Genomic DNA, 12563 nt, shown 5'->3' with positions numbered 1-12563 from the left:
CGCATTACTTTAATGACTGAACACAGTCCTGATGACTCTGCACGGAACGTCTAAAATACATTTCACGAAGAACATAATGTGAAACGGAATACGACATATATATGAAATGCATTTACATATATGACCTAAAGACACCCTCTATGGAAATTATGAAGTTGCCGCTTCAGTTAACGTCAAATACACATGCATCCCATAACGGATGAAATAAAAATAAATATGAAGAGAGCACGTTTTTGACTTTCACCGAGAGGAAAGAAAAATGTAAACTGTTCGTCTACTGGTCTTCTTCAGATGATACTAGGGTCTATTAAGCGTAGGCGTATAATAATAATACATTTATTGATTGAAACCGACGAGTGAATGCGCAAATGCGCAGGTGCATCGTGCGATAGCAGCATGAACATGACTCACTGTGATTGCTGTTAGATTTTCTGGTAATATAATGTGCGTGGGTGTATTCATAAACGCGCGCAAGTAATCACGTATCAAAGGATGCAGTGTGACATTTGGTGTATTCAGGATACACGGTTCTTCTGCAAGGTGTGTAAAGTAAAATAGATTTCAAATCCGGTCTTGTACATGTCCTCCGTATATTGTGACGTGGCTTGCGAAAAAGCGGCGGTTGTTTTAGAAGGTAAATCATCGAGGCACAAATTCAGCACGTGCACGCAAGTATAACGACTTTATTTCAACAATCCGATGTATTTGTTACACATGTTTTAACGATTGCGAAACAAAGGGGTGCAAGGCTGCAGTAAAGGTTAAGAACCACTGCGATAAAGCATTTTGTGTTTTGTATGCGTTTCCATTTTCACGGGAACACAAACGATAAACTCCTGAGTGTTGCCTTAGTGTACAAAGTATATTTATATCCATATCCTGTTTTGTTAAAGTTATTTCGTTAAACATTATTTTAGCACCCTGTCTCGGAGCCTGCGATGTAACAATGTGTCGTATCGATTAAGCCTGTGAGTGTATTTTATTTTACCAGGTAAAGCCCACTGATCTATTAGCTCTTAGGTTTTTTCGGTAAATGTCACGTAGGTAAAAAATAAAAATTAATAAAAGTAAAATAAAAATAAAAATCACGACGTTTCGGAGGCAACACAAGCTTCCGTCTTCAGGTGGAACAGTCACAGCACTTGATACAGCTATCGTGCTGTGACTGTTCCAATTTTTTACCTACGTGACTTTACCGAAAAAACCTAAGAATATGAATCATTGCAGTCACGAAAGCTTCAAATCTAGAACTATTAGCTCTTATTCAGAAGGGACCTGGCCAAAAATGATAGCTCAATGAACGACTTATCATGTGGACGTTTATAGCAGCCAAATAATCTAAACACATGTTTCTAAATGTGGAGGGAAAAACCGGTGGACCCTGAGAAAAGTCTACACGGCCACGGGGAGAACATGCAAACTCAAAATATACAGGCGTGAGGGTTGGTGATCGAACCCACAACCTCCTCCATGCCAGGCGCGGGAGATAGCATCTCACCACCTGGGGCGCATCGTATGTCCATGTATGCATCAACCCACTTTATACATGATATCGTTTTATAAGTACGTGTTAGTGTGTTTATATACCTTCATTAATATGTTCAAACTGTTTAGATAAACTGTGTGCACAATATAGCTGTAGACAATTGAAACATAATGCCATTCACATCATTAATACACAAAGTAGATTTTATTTTAAATAATTGGAAAACAAATAACCGCCGCTTTGGTCTGTAATATTTACAAACATAGGCGTGTATGTGCGCGTGTTTTTGTCGTTGTACACGTTTGTTTCAGTAACAGTTCACAAAGAACAAAAACAATCAGGACATTTAAATTCAATGAAGGTATATCGTAGAGCTCATAGATAACAGAGGATTATTAAATCTCATATCGTCATTAAGTTGCGGATAGTTGTATTTATATTTCAAGTGTCAACTTGAAATAAAGTGTCAACTTGAAATAAAATTCAGTGCTGGGGTGGGATGGGCGGTGGGTGATAGAGGCGTGACGTCAGCGCACACGAATCCGACTCAACTCAGTGGGATGCGGGGGACGTTGTAACGCCGCAAGATGTGCGCGGTGACGTCACCCTCGCGCCAGTCAGGCATCCAGCCAGCCAGCAAAACGTTATTCTAATATAGTGCATGCTACGTGTCGAGAAATCCATCAGCCTTTTGTCAATCCACCGCTGGGTAAAGGTTTGCTTCAGCCCACGCTGTGTCGGTCATGATGGAGTGTTTGACCATACTTCGCCATGCTGAGAAAGTGTGTCGGTACAATTTTCAAATTCCATCATGTTTCATTATTTTCCACGAACACGCACTGACCAGCGTGGTGAAGTATGATCAACCCCCACCCACCCCTCACCCTCCCATGACCGACGCAGCTAATTATCCAAGACGGTGTATTGGCTCATTGCATCGTACACACATTGGTTTAAACTGCCAAATACAGTGCTGAGTTTGCAGTATTTTGCATCGTCAATACGCAGCCTCGTTCTATACACACGTGCACGACGGGTACGTGGAGAAGCGGGGCCTGTGGAGATGACGGGTGCAGAACGGAACAGTGCCAGAGCCATCAATTCCCTTCGCTGTCCATAGATCAAAAGCAAAGGCATTCGATTCACACACGCATTATTTACAGTCGCGTTCGGCTCACGTGGCCGAAGGGCGCCGTGTACAACGTTATATATACACACACAACCCGTACGTTGTAGAGATGTTGGCAAGTTTCAGGAACGAAAAGCAAAAGAAACAAAGGTGTAGAAATCAGCATCGGGTCCCCTATAACGCACCTACCTACAGGCGTACGGAGAGTGCATCACAATGTGATTTCTAACGTACGCATGCATAGCCTTGCTTTTCGCTTTGGTTCCAATCGAATCTAATTTTATATTTACAGAGCGCCTTCACTCAAGGCGCTTGACATAGCAAAAAAAAACGACGACAGAATAGAATGATTTAGATGGCAGCGGCGTGCAAGGTTTGAGAAAGGCGTGCCCGCGATAGGGGAGTCTTAGGGATCACGGAAGGGTAGGGGGCGATGGGAAGGAGTCAATGCGCGCTGTGCGGAGAGGTGCGGGTTCCCGGATGAGATCAACGTGAGCTCGGTACAATGTTGGGTTGAGCGTCTTATTCTCACGTGGGTTGTTTTGATGCCCGTCTTACCACGAGTTCAATGCTACGTAACACGATTTATCACCTGCAGCCCTTCCTTTGTGAATCTATTGCTGAACGATGGCCATCTTTCCACGACATGTCGATCATGGGCGTTGTTTGACCGACCATAACTTCACCGCGCTGGTAAGCGCGGGTTGCCGATATGCATATGAAATCCAAATTGACCTTGAGCACTCCCATCCACCTCACCCATAAATTGACCCTCAATAGGTGGGGGTAAGTTATTTTATTTTCCCTTGGGTATGTGATAACATATATGTAGGTCAGAACGATGCTACTCACATGTGTATACGAGATTTTGAAAGTGTTATAATATGTAATGATACAGGCACAAATAGGAATCCGAGAATTCAATAATTCGGCCAGGAAAGGTTTGACTGGATCCAGAACTCTATTCATTCACATCGTGTCCTTCTTAGTAGAGTTACTCCTCTGCGAGTGGTTTGTGTTTTAAATAAATCGCACAGAGATGAAGATGTGTAAGAGTTTTATCTAACCAATAATTATAAGTATGACTTATTGCATGTTTCTCTCATTGATTCAATAATAAACATGGATCACATAGGTATACTTATCACAATGTGTATGTAGTCATATTAGAGTGTTGGCCATTTTTGATATACCATAAGCACACGCAATTAATAACAGATATACTACACAGTGTAAAATATAGACACATCGGCACACCACTTTTAGTGACTAATAAACTAACAAAATAGAAAATCATTGAGCTGTCAACGCGAATAGACATTATAAAACGTGCAACTCTTCAGCAAACACTTCACCGATAAGGCAATATTCGTCGATAAACATTACAAGTTTAAAATTTTCATTAACTTTGCAAGAATAAACCACATCATCAGCCTACTTTTTTATATGTTAGCCGCATGCACCAAGTAAAGTCTTAACTGCACGCACTTATCAACAATGTTGCTGTAATGTAATGTATTTATTCAGCCAGTGGACGCGTCGCAATCCGAGTGTCACACATCACACTCGAAATGAGTCTCGGACGAGGGCCGCGCGTTCAATTGCTGTGTCGTTGATACGAGGAGCCAGCTCAGATACATCACAAGACGCTGCTATTCGTAACGAATTCCATTTCGAAGCACAACGACAGCTTTACAATAAAAAAACGCTATTTTTTCTGGCTACCCAAGCCTCGCCTATTTCGCCACGCTAATGCAGCGACAGAATTCCATAGATACTTGGATCTGCATTAGACGCCGCTCTCAATCAATTAGACACACCCCAGACGAGCTGCCCACACACGCACACTATCACGCTTTTTCTTGGACACTTCGTCGAGTTTATTTTCGTTGCTGAAAGGAGAAATGTCCTCGAACACGATGTATTCAAGAAAAAAAAACCTCATATATATACTACGCCGAGGGATGACCCGAGTTCGATTCCCGAACATAACTAAAATCAGCGACAAGTTATGTATCTGAACTAGCTGATGTCCCCCCCATCCTCCCCGCCTTCACTCATCCGCACCAACCAACGTGGTGAAATATGGCGCAACATCCCCTCGTGACCGACACGAGGCGCGGAGCCGTTCACCCAGTCGTGACTTGAAAAATGGCTGGAAATAATGAAATCAGAAAATATACGGCAAGCGTTCTAGTGTAGTAACTCTGGTATTTGTCTTGCGGTTCTGACACTTAGTGTGTTGTCTTTCCCACGCACCTCCGCTTCGCATGGTTGGCTGCGTACGGTGCGAAAGAAGCTCAACATACATGCGTACTTACTGTGGTAAAGTGGAAGCTAATGCTTTATGCGGATTTTGCGCGGTGCGTATTTCTCTCACTCGCGGCCATTGCACGCCGCTTTGAGCGCACGCGAATCCGCGCCGCCACTCCACGCCACCGAAAGGCCCTACACCTGCACGTCCCGACATTTCAAATTCCCTGCGTTGACATCGCGAGCGGTTTACAATTCCCTTGGGGGGGTGGGGAGGATGGGGCAGGTGTTAACATTCACGGGACTCATATCGACGCTCCGACGTTTCATTCCCTTTGCCTCCCGAGCAACGAATGCGAGCGTCACTTCGAGTATGATTAAAATCCCATTACACACATATCAAGGCCTTTGCGGTGATGGGGGTTGGTTTTTTGTTGTTGTTTAATTGAACGTTTCCGCGCGGTGTCAAAAAAAAAACACAACAAACAAAAAAACTAATCCGCACTCGATCCGTAACTCCTGGAGCGTGAAGTATAGCGAGGGTACCACAACCACCACCACAACCACCACCACCACAACCCCCCCCCCCCGCGACACGCGTCCCACGCCGTCGTCAAATCGGACCCGGCGAGGCGCAGCGAGCGAGCGAGTCGCTGCGAGGTGACCACAACCCGCAGTGTGTCTGCGACGCGGAATTACGAACGTGCAAAGGACGACTCCCACACAGTTTGTACCCGGCAAATGCACTGTGCACATCGCCCGCACAATGAACGGTGCAGCCTCGTGTACTTGCTGAGCCGACTCGTGTGTATATATAAGCATACAACAGAGGCATCACGGAGGTAAATCGTTGTCAATTGCCAAAGCATGCCCAACCCCCAAGAGGCGACTTAAACATATAAAGAGGCCCTGTATAGCTCACGTAGACTGTAGGGGAAAGTCATGTAAAGGAGCACCTGAAGACTGGTGCTGGTATGGTGAACAGCACCACGTCCGGCCGCCTCCGTTTCGCCAGTGCCGCTGTTAGCACCTAGAACCAGGTACTCGTTTAAAGCTGCCTCGACTTAGATGAGAGGTGGCACAACACTCGCCGTGGCCGCAAATCGTACCCAGGTAGCCGTGTGTGTCGGGCAGCGACAGTGCGCTAACCAGCACGCCACCGCTCTCCAAATAACACCCACAGCCACGTCTGTAATTAGAACCGTGCAGTCTCAACAAACGAAGGCCAACCTTCAAGCGAGGCGCTCGCTGCTGCTGCTGATGATGATGATGTTGGTGATTCCTAAGCGATCGAGAACGAGCGACAGACGCGGGCACTGGTGGTCATCAAAAGCGCACGGCGTGACCGTTACGGTGCGATGCCATCAGCAGGCGCATTCGAGAGAGGGGGAGCGCGGCGCGATCGGTGGCCACTTTGATCGCAGGTGCCGTCACCTGCGCGCATTCACCTTGCAGCGACGTTCAGCCCCAGCTCACACAGCGAGGCATTCCCCGTGAGCCAGCTCCGCGCGTCGGGGCGTGTCTTGCTGGAGTAAGCCGGCTTCGCTCGGGCTACGTTCTTCTCTGCGCATTGCACAGTTCACACACATATTGCACAGTATGCGCTCGGCTGTGATAGAGCGCTGAGTGTGTCCGTAGGATATGGAAATAAGTACGGCCATTCGGAATCAAAACAAGAGATGCCATCGATAGGTTGGAAATATAGCATAAGCACATGTAAAGACATGCAATGCATTCCGCAGTGATATTGCCCTGAAAGGGAATATACAGTACCAATATAATAGTCAATGTGTCGGGAAATTGGCGTTTTTCATCGCACTAATGTAAGGTGACACTTATTTCCAAAGTGTGCTTTTATCAGAAGTTGTCCTTTGTCTTCCGACCACCAGTAGTGTCGTGTGCCTATAGCAGGTGTCCTCATACCCCAACTTCGGCTGTATCGCGAGTACACTCGCAATAGTTTGAGAGTGAGTGCAGGGTATGCAACTTGAATAATTCTCAGTCACGCAAAACGTGAGCTTGCAGAGAGTAACACAAAATAGCCATCAGCGCCGTTGTGGTGAATGTAAGGAACAACAAATACGCAGATAATCTTCATATATCTGTCCCTCCACATAAAACAAATTAAGGTATTTATTTTACATTTCCCGTCAACCACAATCGAATGTATCATTTCAAGGATGGCTGGCTGCTGATGAGAGACTGTGTGTCGAAACCGGTTCAGAATTAGCTTACGGTATATTGAATCAATGCTGCTGAAATGATGCACTCCCCGAAGCTATTCTGCTTGATGAGAAGTGTAATACATGCTGATATTTGTTACGTGAAAGGACAGATATCTATATGACGGCAATATTGTGTCTCATTAATTTGAGTGTACGTTTAGGGACGCGCCAGCTGGAGGAGTAGAGGAACGCCGCCACTGCGACGCGAAATAAAAATAAAAAGAAGTCACCGTCGCGACTTGTTCTGCGTTTGGAAATGCCGCTACACTTCAAGAGGTGATGACTTCTTCCGAGGGCTGCATTCGTTACGCGCGGCATTTGATGGTCAACGGGACTCACTGAGACTGACGGTCGTCATCAAAACAAGCCATCGCGCGCAGCCTCTTAAGCCATGGCACACGGGAAATAAGAAGGTGCGGCATTACGTACGGAGCGCGAATTATTATTATTATTGCGGATAATGCACCCCGAAGTGTCTAGCCTCACGACGAGACGTGAAAAGAGTGCAACGCAGTGTTCAAAGCAACGGGGAAGGTGCGTGCTTATTGATGTTGTGGAGGAGCGTCCATCGTGTGGCTGCAATGCCGCACGTCCATCGTTGCGCTGTGCTGAACAGACGCACGCAGGGGTTATCTTGAGAGAGGGCGCAACGCAACACAAAGCTGTGGTGCGAGCGCGATTATTCGTGCGCGTTTTATATTCTCTCTCTCTCTCCCTCACACTGGCTGTGCATTCCAATTCACAGTAGCTGTCAATTGACTTTTAAAAGAGACAAAGTCGCTTTCTGTCTAAGCTTACACGTGGAGTTCAATTTTAAAATCATTTAGCCAGTGTGGCAAGGGGAGGGGTGGGCGAGGGAGTAGAGGCGGGGGGGTGGAGAGGAGGAGGCTTACATCTCGACTTGAGATATTTATTACTGCTCTTGGCACCGCCCCGTAACTTCGGACCAATTGGAGGCGAGCGCAGGAATTTGGCGCACGATTGTTGGAATGCGCCCAGCGGAGGCCGAACCTATACCCACGTTTCCCCCAGCGAGCCTTCAAATCGCTTCTCTCTCCCGTGCGCACAACACGCACGCACACAGCGCAGGGAGCTGCGGTGACCAACCAAGCGGCTCGCGCCATTCCCATTTTATTAGTAAGTCGGATCCCCTCTCATCTGGTGCATCGCGACCCCGATACAGACAGAAGAACTCTTGAGATACGAGCAGACGCAGCGCTGCCGTCGGCGGGCGCTCCGACTGACAAACCAAAAGCGTTGAATACCCCCCCCCCCAGTTCAATTTGGCGATTTTGTTTGCAAGATCTCAGCGACAACTTCGAACGCCGAGTTCGCTGCGGCTCTGCTCTCCTCTCGATAGCGCGCGCGCCCGCGCACGCCTAAAGAATGATGTCAGACGAGCACGACAAGCACATGTCGGACGTGCCCAGCCCAGACATGTCGGAGAACTGCTCCGTGGGCTCGCCCGCCGACTCGCTGGCGGGCTCCGACAGCGACAGCCAGAGCTGCGGCTCCAAGCGCTGTTCGGACCGCGAGGACGGCGCCGGCGCGAGCGGTCTTCTGCTCGCCGGCGGTCCGGGAGGGGTGCTGGACGGCGGGGTGGTATTCGGCCTCGGCAGAGACGCGGGTTCCGGCAAGAAGATGGACGAGGACGACAAGTTCCCCGCCTGCATCCGCGAGGCCGTGAGCCAGGTGCTCAAGGGCTACGACTGGACCCTCGTGCCCATGCCCGTGAGGGTGAACGGCTCCTCCAAGTCGAAGCCGCACGTGAAGAGGCCCATGAACGCGTTCATGGTGTGGGCGCAGGCGGCGCGTCGCAAGCTCGCCGACCAGTACCCGCACCTGCACAACGCCGAGCTGAGCAAGACGCTGGGCAAACTGTGGCGGTGAGTGTGCGAGTTCAGTGCTCTTGGGTGTCAGTTGATGCGTATTGTTTGGTGGCGCTCTTGCGCGTGCGTGTGTGTGTGTGCCTCGGTTTGTGTTCCGTTTCTTGAGTGTACCTGCGATATGTTTTTACGTTTATTATTTATTGCGCGACACCGTTGCATGGACGTTTGGGGTCTTCTTACGCATACAATGTGCAGCTTTTTTGTTGTTAATTGCTGTTGTTCCGGCGTGCAACACTTGTGTTGATTAGTGGTCGATGGAATGTGACATGCATGCATGCGTGCGTGTTCGGACAGTAAAGAAGTTGTAAATTCAACTTGCACGCCAGCTAGACATTAACAGCCACCGTCTTTTTTTTCAATCGTTACACCGCTCGTATTTCACGAAAATTATCTTAATAAACAACGGGTCAACTTTCTTACTGCGGATACACCACACCGACTATATGCTCAACGGGGATACTCCGACAAGAGGTTTGTTTTGTTTTGGCGTTCACTTTGAGCACACGACATCTTGTAAATCATCACTTGGCGAGCGCCACAGATGCTTGAGATACCATCATGTGCGTCTGCCTCCAGCCTCGGGGCAAGTCCTACCTGGCACCGAGAACTCCGATGCAGGGCTGCACTTGGCGTGTGTGTGGGGAGGGGAGGGGGTGACGAGGGGGGCCCTGTCTCTACTTGCTCGATAGTTGTGATCAGATCTTGTCAGAAACAAGTGTCAGCAAATATCCAGCTATCTTTTGTCTCCCGTTGAACCGATGATAATCGTTGTAATAATAATAACAATGCAACGTGTTTATCCAGGAGAGCTTTGTCGAGTCTTAAGAATATTCAATCCCATGAGAGTCCAGCATCTGGATATTTGGCCAATTTCATAAATAATCGTTTTGCTTCGTGTGTATTTGTGGGGGGTCGATGGTGGAATCTGGAGTACCCAGAGAAAGCCCACCACATATACAGATGTTAACCACCCACGCAAAACCGCACGAATGGATTTAAACAAACCTCAATGAAGGCTTCATCACCTCGAAGCAATTGTCTTCTTAGTCAAAATATCTCCACAGCAATTGCAACCGTCTATATTCACAATTTGCAGCCTATTATTACTATTATGATCTTGATAGATAGATATTTTTTCCAGAGTGCCAAAATCCAGTTGTACCTTCTTTGCGCACCTTGCCGGACGCTTCACAACTGTGCCGCGGTGTTCGGCTTTTTACCTGCGATGGCTCACAGCGCGCCGCGACCAAGAGTGTGCAAGCACCGAGTTGACCGCTCTCCCTGTGTCGCGCACAAACCCCACTCCCCGTCGTGTCCCACCGCAGCTTGCTGAGCGAGAACGAGAAGCGTCCGTTCGTGGAGGAGGCCGAGCGCCTGCGGGTTCAGCACAAGAAGGACCACCCCGACTACAAGTACCAGCCGAGGCGGAGAAAGTCGGGCAAGAACGGCCAGAGCGAGTCCGACTCGTCGGGCGAGCAGACGCACATCACCACCAACGCCATTTACAAGGCGCTCCAAGCGGACTCTCCCAGCGGGGACGTGCACTCTCCCGGAGAGCACTCTGGTACGAGCGAGCGAGTGACCCCCCACCCCGCGCACACCGTTAACGAGTCAATTTAATTGCAGCAATGGGCTCGTGCGCTTTTGCGAACGACCGAGTTGCTCGATTCAACGAATTGCACGCGCGGAGGTGGTCACATCGGCGCACGTGTTGGGGCGCTCTCGCCTGTCGACGCAGCCTTCGATGAGCGGCACACGCTGCGATGTGGTGAACATTTGTGGGTGACAAAGGCGGCCGTGCGTGGGTGGTTTTGCACACCCCCCCCCCTCCCACTGTCCCACTCTTCTGCACATTCCCGGTCTTAATTGGTGCTCGATAATAGCACTTGCCCCAACAGTCTGTTAAGGCGATACGGGGGATCTTCGTTTTTGTGCGTACGCGTGTGTGTGTATTCGCGCTGCAAAACCGGTGACCCGAGTTCTATTCCCGCTCACGGCCAACACCAGTGACGATTACCTGAACCGGTCACCTAGGGCCTCCCCGAGGTCGACTCAGCCTCAAATGAGTACCTGGTGCGGTGTGTAAAACATCACCGCTCGGGAGACAAAGGCGGCCGGGCGTGGTGTTGCCCCCCCCCCCCCCCCCCCCCAGTCTTTTACACGCTATACCGGGGGATCCTTTGCGTGCGCGTGTGTGTTTGAACCACAAAAATGGCATCGAATGTAATTGTGCCTCTCCCCGGGTTCGGTGGCGGTGCCCTTCACAGGGCAGTCCCAGGGCCCACCCACGCCTCCCACGACCCCGAAGACGGACGTGCAGTCCAACAAGCTGGATATAAAGCGCGAGGGGCGCCCTCTGCAGGAAGGCGGCCGCCAGCAAATCGACTTCAGCAACGTGGACATACGGGAGCTCAGTCGGGAGGTCATCTCCAACATGGAATCGTTCGACGTCAACGAATTCGACCAGTACCTGCCACCCAACGGTCACCCTGGTCACGGCCAGAGCGTGGCGGCCTCTTACGGAGGCACAAGCTACAGCATCAATGGACACGCCTGGCTGTCCAAGCAGCAGCAGCAGCAACAGCAGCAGCAGCAGCAACAGCAGCACACGTTGTCATCACCACCACCACCTGCCATTAGCAGTCCTGAGCAGAGAGCGCATGTCAAGACTGAGCAGCTGAGTCCCAGCCACTACAGCGACCAACAGCAGCAACAACAGCAGCCGCAACAGCAGCAGCAGCATTCGCCTCAACAACAACAGCAGCAGCAGCAGCCTCAGCAGGCACAGCAGGCACAGCAGCAAGTGCAGCAGCAGCAGCTGGGAGGCTACAGCCCCTTTAGCATCCAGCACTACGGGGCAGCTGTAGTGCCGGCTATAAGCAGGTCCCAGTACAGCTACGCGGACCACCATCACCACCACCACCATCAGAGCTCTGCGGCGGCCGCGGCTTACTACAGCGGGCACTCTGCGGGGCAGGCAGCCGGCCTGTACTCCGGCTTCTCCTACATGGGGCCCTCGCAACGGCCGTCTTACACTCCCATCGCGGACGCCACGGGGGTGCCCTCCATCCCCCAGCCGCACAGCCCCCCGTCCTGGGAGCAGCCCGTGTACACCCAGCTCACGAGGCCGTGAATAATGATGATGATGATGCTGCCATATTAATGCAAGTCTGTGCCAGCTCGTCCAAGTGGCGGGGTGATTGTGTGTTTTATTATGGTTCTAAACTACAATCCTTAATAATGAAAAACTCTATTGAAATTAGTGACCTGAAGCCTCCCGTAGGCTTTGTCCTCCACCACCCGGTCACTTTTTTTTTAAATATAGAAACCCAAGCAAAGTCATGGGGGAGGGGGTGGGGGCTAGGTTGCGGATAAGCGTGAATTTTTTTAAGTGTGGATAGAGTCGTTTGCTTGCAGGTGCGCGGGTCCACCTGCATTGGGCATTTACGCCGAAGGCAAAGCTTATGGGAGAAAAACGTGCGCTTCCTTCCAAACATAGAGTATATTTTAATGAAGACCGTTACGCGCTTTCGTAGACACATTGGTGACGTCAACATCGTAGTGTACGCTTTTATCAAAAT

At 49.7% G+C, this 12563-nt stretch overlaps 1 protein-coding gene across 1 annotated transcript; it reads left to right on the top strand.

Moving 5' to 3' along the window:
• Nucleotides 1-8105: 8105 nt before the first annotated feature.
• Nucleotides 8106-12216, top strand: LOC144718867 (transcription factor Sox-9-like). Its single transcript, XM_078594442.1, has 3 exons — nt 8106-8979; nt 10308-10546; nt 11250-12216. Exons 1-3 carry the CDS (start codon nt 8480-8482, stop codon nt 12113-12115), a joined length of 1605 nt encoding a protein of 534 aa, XP_078450568.1. The 5' UTR covers nt 8106-8479; the 3' UTR covers nt 12116-12216.
• Nucleotides 12217-12563: the final 347 nt, after the last annotated feature.

This window comes from Lampetra planeri, chromosome 5 (assembly GCF_965212315.1).
Source record: "Lampetra planeri chromosome 5, kcLamPlan1.2.h2, whole genome shotgun sequence".
Taxonomy (NCBI): domain Eukaryota; kingdom Metazoa; phylum Chordata; class Hyperoartia; order Petromyzontiformes; family Petromyzontidae; genus Lampetra; species Lampetra planeri.
Note: the sequence above shows the minus strand (reverse complement) of the source record. Positions and strands in the feature narration are given on the sequence as shown.

Coding starts and splice junctions, on each gene's coding strand:
- LOC144718867 (XM_078594442.1), top strand. CDS start 8,480: ATGATGTCAGACGAGCACGACAAGCACATGTCGGACGTGCCCAGCCCA. Junction 8,980..10,307: donor ACGCTGGGCAAACTGTGGCG/GTGAGTGTGCGA, acceptor GTCCCACCGCAG/CTTGCTGAGCGAGAACGAGA. Junction 10,547..11,249: donor CTCTCCCGGAGAGCACTCTG/GTACGAGCGAGC, acceptor TGCCCTTCACAG/GGCAGTCCCAGGGCCCACCC.